This window comes from Mobula hypostoma, chromosome 28 (genome assembly GCF_963921235.1).
Source record: "Mobula hypostoma chromosome 28, sMobHyp1.1, whole genome shotgun sequence".
Classification (NCBI taxonomy): domain Eukaryota; kingdom Metazoa; phylum Chordata; class Chondrichthyes; order Myliobatiformes; family Myliobatidae; genus Mobula; species Mobula hypostoma.
In genome coordinates, this window is record NC_086124.1 from 35059340 (window position 1) to 35065339 (window position 6000).

General features: G+C 44.6%; 1 protein-coding gene across 1 annotated transcript in view; it reads right to left on the reverse strand.

Annotated features, from left to right (window-relative positions):
* The window catches only part of LOC134338987 (CD5 antigen-like), a 28551-nt gene extending 22755 nt beyond the window's left edge, over window positions 1-5796 (reverse strand). The window contains exons 1-2 of the mRNA XM_063035209.1: window positions 5742-5796; window positions 4819-5133 (exon numbers count right to left, since the gene is read on the reverse strand). Of these exons, the coding sequence (XP_062891279.1) occupies window positions 4819-5133; window positions 5742-5796 (370 nt within the window). The remainder of the gene's footprint in view (window positions 1-4818; window positions 5134-5741) is intronic.
* Window positions 5797-6000: the final 204 nt, after the last annotated feature.

The window sequence follows — 6000 nt, forward strand, 5'->3', positions numbered from 1 at the left end:
CTTACACAATTCAATATCCTTCTCCTTAGTGAATACCGAAGAAAAGAAATTGTTCAAAATCTCCCCCGTCTCTTTTGGCTCCACACGTGGCCGTCCACTCTGATTCTCTAAGGAACCAATTTTATCCCTCACTATCCTTTTGCTATTAACATAACTGTAGAAACCCTTTGGATTTATTTTCACCTTACTTTGCCAAAGCAGCCTCATATCTTCTTTTAGCTTTTCTAATTTCTTTCTTAAGATTCTTTTTACATTCTTTATATTCCTCGAGCACCTCATTTACTCCAAGCTGCCTATATTTATTGTAGATCCCTCTCCTTTTCCGAACCAAGTTTCCAATATCCCTTGAAAACCATGGCTCTATCAAACTTTTAACCTTTCCTTTCAACCTAACAGGAACATAAAGATCCTGTACCCTCAAAATTTCACCTTTAAATGACCTCCATTTCTCTATTACATCCTTCCCATAAAACAAGTTCTCCCAATCCACTCCTTCTAAATCCTTTCGCATCTCCTCAAAGTTCAGCCTTTCTCCAATCAAAAATCTCAACCCTGGGTCCAGTCTTATCCTTCTGCATAATTATATTGAATCTAATGGTATTGTGATCACTGGACCTGAAGTGCTCCCCAACACATACCTCTGTCACCTGCCATATCTCATTCCCTAACAGGAGATCCAACACTGCCCCTTCTCTAGTTGGTACCTGTATGTATTGCTGCAAAAAACTATATTGCACACATTTTACAAACTCCAAACCATCCAGCCCTTGTAGAGAATGGGCTTCCCAGTCAATGTGTGGAAAATTAAAATCTCCCACAATCACAACCTTGTGCTTACTAAAAATCTCTGCTATCTCCTTACAAATTTGCTCCTCCAATTCTCGCTCCCCATTAGGTGGTCTATAATACACCCCTATAAGCGTCACTACACCTTTCCCATTCCTCAATTCCACCCAAACAGCCTCCCTAGACGAGTCCTCTAATCTATCCTGCCAAAGCACTGCTGTTATATTTTCTCTGACAAGCAATGCAACACCTCCCCCTCTTGCCCCTCCGATTCTATCATACCTGAAGCAACGAAATCCAGGAATATTTAGTTGCCAATCACCCCCTCCTCCAACCATGTTTCACTAATAGCTACAACATCATATTTCCAGGTATCAATCCTTGCTCTAAGTTCATCCACCTTTCTTACAATTCTCCTAGCATTAAAATAGATGCATTTAAGAAACTCTCTACCTCTTACTCTCTGTTTATCCCTAATGGAGCAAGCAACTTTGTTATCTTTTTCTTCCTTCTCCCCTACATCTTCGGTCTGAGCGTTCCCGTTCTCTGTCCACTGCCTATCCTCCCTCACACACTGTCTACTAGCTTTCTCTATTTGTGAACTAACCTCCTCGCTCCTAGTCTCTTCAATTTGATTCCCACCCCCTAACCATTCTCCTCAGTAGCCTTCGCAAATCTCCCCACCGGGATATCGGTCCCCCTAGGATTCAAGTGCAACCCATCCTTTTTGTACAGGTCACACCTGCGCCAAAAGAGGTCTCAATGATCCAAAAACTTGAATCCCTGCCCCCTGCTCCAATCCCTCAGCCACGCATTTATTCTCCACCTCATTCCATTCCTACTCTCACTGTCGTGTGGCACAGGCAGTAATCCCGAGATTACTACCTTTGCAGTCCTTCTTCTCAACTCCCTTCCTAACTCCCTATATTCTCCTTTCAGGACCTCTTCTCTTTTCCTACCTATGTCATTAGTACCTATATGTACCACGACCTCTGGCTCCTCTCCCTCTCACTTCAGGATATCTTGGACACGATCAGAAACATCCAGGACCCTCGCACCAGGGAGGCAAACTACCATCCGGGTCTCCTGACTGCATCCACAGAATCACCCATCTGACTCCCTAACTATCGAGTCCTCTATTACTACTGGCCTCCTCTTCCTTTCCCTAGCCTTCTGAGCTACAGGGCTGGACTCTGAACGGATAATGAATGTTACAAAGCCCTACACTGCTTGATTCAAAGAAAATGTAAGGAAGCGAAAGAGAATTGGATTAATGAGCAGTGCAAAGAAATTGTGCAGTATGAACGAAGTCATGATTATAAAGGCCTTCACCAAAAGGCAAAGGATATGATGAAATTAAAGAGGACTGTGGTATCAACTGGGTGTATTGAAGACAGCTGTAATATGAAAAAGAAGAGATCACGGACAGATGGGTTGAGTACATCTTGGAATTATTTGAAGATAGCAGGATTGAGGATTTACCAGAATTAAATCAAATGACTAATCAACCTAAATTATTGATGTCAGAGATGGAAAGTGTGATTTGGAGTCTGAAAGTCAGAAAGGCGGCCGGTGAAGATAAGATTTCCACTGAAATTCTGAAATCACTTGCTCCGAAGGGAAAAACAAACCTTTTAGTGATATTAAACAACAGTTATATGACAGGAAATCTACTGGAGGACTTTCTGAAATCGGTATTTATTGCCTTACCAAAAAAGCCATGGACGATAAAATGTAATGAGCATAGGACGATAAGCATAATGTCTCACTGTGTCAAGCTACTATTGAAAATAGTGTTCGGCAGAATGAAAGGTCCAATCAGCAATGAAATTGGAGAAACACAGTTTGGTTTTCATAAAGGCTCAGGAACAAAGGAAAGAATATTTGCGATGAGAAACATCATAGAGAGATGCATTGAGCCACAATGGACCATCTACTTATGCTTTATTGATATGAAAATGCTTTTGATAGAGTAAGATACGAGGAAGTAACAGAGGTGCTGAAGAAGTACGATCTGGGATGGGCGAATGTGCGGATAATAATGAACTTGTATTGGAAACAGAAACCAGTGGTCAGGGTAGAAAATGAGCTATCACCATGGGCATGTATTAAACGAGGCGTAAGGCAAGGCTGTGTTGGCTTGCCAGATTTGTTTAACCTCTACGGAGAATGGATTTTTTGGGAATGCGACCATCAGGAGACAGGTATTCATATCGGAGGCCGGAAGGTGGATAACATCAGGTAAGCGAACGACACCGTGTTGTTAGCTGACAGCGAATGCAAACTGCAAATTATGCTGAATAAAGTGAATGAGAAAAGCCTCGACTACAGACTAAAAATCAACCCTAAGAAAACAAAATTGATGGAGGTAAGCAGAACAACCACTAAAGACTCATTCATGATGGTATTGTTACAAGTGAATGGACAAGACATCGAACAGGTGTGAAAGTTTGAATATCTTGGCAGTTGTCTGACAGATGACGGGAGATGTGAAGTTGAGTTCAGAAGAGAATAGGTATGGCTAAGACCCAGTTCATGAAGCAAAAAGATCTACCATGCAATTGGGAGGTAGACATCCAAAGTAGAATCCGCTTCCTCGAGTGTTATGTGTGGTCAGTGCTGAGGTATGGATTAGAAACATGGACCCTGAAGAAGGGTGACATGAAACAAATTTATGCTTTTGAAATCTGGTGCTATCGATGAATGTTGAAGATCAGTTGGGTAGAGAAAGTTTCAAATGAGAGGATTTTGTCTGAAGCTGATAGACCACAGATATTGCTGGAGAAGATTATGAAGTTAAAAGTTGCTTACTGTGGACAGCTTACGCGGAGAGATAACATCTTGTTGGACTTGCTATATGGAAAGGTGGAGGGAAAGAAAGGAAGAGAAAGGCAAAGAACAATGTGGCTGGATAACATCAAGGCTTGGACCAAGCTGGACAAGACTAGGCATGTTGTGGACAAATGTCGGGACAGAGCGGCATGGAAGGAAATCGTCCGCCAACTGGAAATTCCTGCTGTGACCTAACGATGACGACGACGACCCTGGACCCATTCTCACTGTAATACTCGACAGAAATAGACCAAGAGAAAAGGAAATTTACTGTAGCCTCCACCTCTACTTACTGAGGCTCATGGGCCACTCTAGCAATGTCCCACTCCTACAGTGGCCACATTGCTTAAGCTGAACTTCCTTTTATTGGCCCTCACCAAGTTCCTAATTACCTGAAGCCTGTTGAATGACTGGCCCCACTGGCTTTTTGAAAACTGGCGCTAACATCCACAGACCAACGGATCTGCTGACTGCAATAGGGATGAGAAGGTTGAACGTGCTTGAGTCGTTCCCCAACAGCATCAGAGGCTGAGGGGAGACTTACACCAGAAATTATACGAGCAGAATTAGGCCATTTGGCACATTGAGTCAGACCTGCCATTCCCATGCCTGATTTATTATCTTTCTCTAACCCATTCTGCCTTCTCCCAGTAATCTTCGACGCCATGATTAATCAGGAAGCTATCAAACTCTGCTTCAAATATACCCAATGACTTGGCCTCCACATCAGCGAGTGGAAATGAATTCCACAGACCCACCACGTACTTGCTAAAAATATTCCTCCTCATCTCTCAAGAGACGTCCCTCTATTCTGAAATTGTGCCTTGGGTGGCAATTACCTTGACCACCCTGACTCCATTATCCCACCACATTTTTAAAGTCCATCTCTCTCCTGTTCAAGGTCAATCCAGAAGACCCAACCCAGCAATGGGACAGGGCCTCTAATTGCTCGGAGTGAGGGAACTAATCCTCCAGCCTTGAAACTTTCAGACTCTGCAGTGATTTGGACAGCCTGCACAACAATCCGACTATCTCCCACCACCTGCAGCTGGACCTGACAACCAGGAACCATGATGGATCAGGAACTTGAGAAGGACAACGATGCAGTCGGGGGAACCAACTGCTCAAGACTGGAATTCACTAAATTGCACACCAGAGGTTTCAGTGTAAAGCACACCCTCACCCTCTGCCCACACTCACCTGTGCAGGAGACTCCAGCGTCCTCTGCGTGGGAGCAGTTATTCACCCCCCATGGTCTGGCAGCGCACTGGTCGAGAGCAGGCTCTGTCCCGTTACACTTCACCCCATCCAGCCAGATCTTCCCAGTGCCCTCTCCGTAGGAGGCATCTGTTGTTACCGACTCAGACGTCCCACAGTTCAAAACCCTGCAGACCACGTCCGCCTCACTCCTGTTCCAGCTCCTGCCACAGACGGTGCCCCAGTCAGAGTTATGATAGACCTCGACTCTCCCAGAGCACATGTTGTTCCCGTTCACCAGCCGGACAGGGACCGGGCCTGGAACAGAGAAGGGAACGAGTTTAAAATGAGGATTCCCATATTGTAAGCTGACGAGAGTGACGTGAGAGAAGGGTCAACTCTGCAATGTGAAATGGGGCTTGGACTGAGGGGAGAATGGGGTTCGACTGTGTGGGATATGAATGATTGAGGGAAGGAACATTGAGCTCAGAGAATAGCACAGGAACAGAATCTTTGGACCAGCCTGATTCTGCTGACCAGGAGACCAGAGGGACGAATGCCAGCTACCCACACACTGTCCATTTTCCTCAATACCTGCTTGTAAAATGTTACAATGTATGATACCCGTTAAAATGTTTTTTAAACACTGATGCTGTGATTAGTAAAGCAACCTCCTCTGGCAGTGGTTTCCTGGCAGCGACCACTGTATGAAATAACTTTCCCCATAAATCTCCTTTACACATTCCCCCTCCAGTGCCCAGTAGTACTGGTCGTTTCCATCCTAAGGAAAAACACTCTGGACCATCTGCCCTAACCATGCCTCGAATCAGTGTATCAATTTATTTCAGATCTCCCCCAAGCTATATCCCTCTCCTACAATGGCCACTTTGCTTAAGTCAAACTTCCTTTTATTGGCTCTTAATTACCTGAAGCCTGTCGAATGACTGGCCCCACTGGCTTTCTCAAAACTGCCGCTAACATCCACAGGCCAACGGATCTGCTGACTGCAATTTGGCCGAGAAGGGTGAAAATGCTTGAGTAGTTCCCCAACAGCATCAGAGGCTGAGGGGAGACTTACACCGTCAGATAAAGGAGCAGAATTAGACCATTTGGCACATCGAGTTGGATCTGCCATTCCCATGGCTGATTAATTATCATTCTCAAACCCATTCTTCCTTCTCTCCG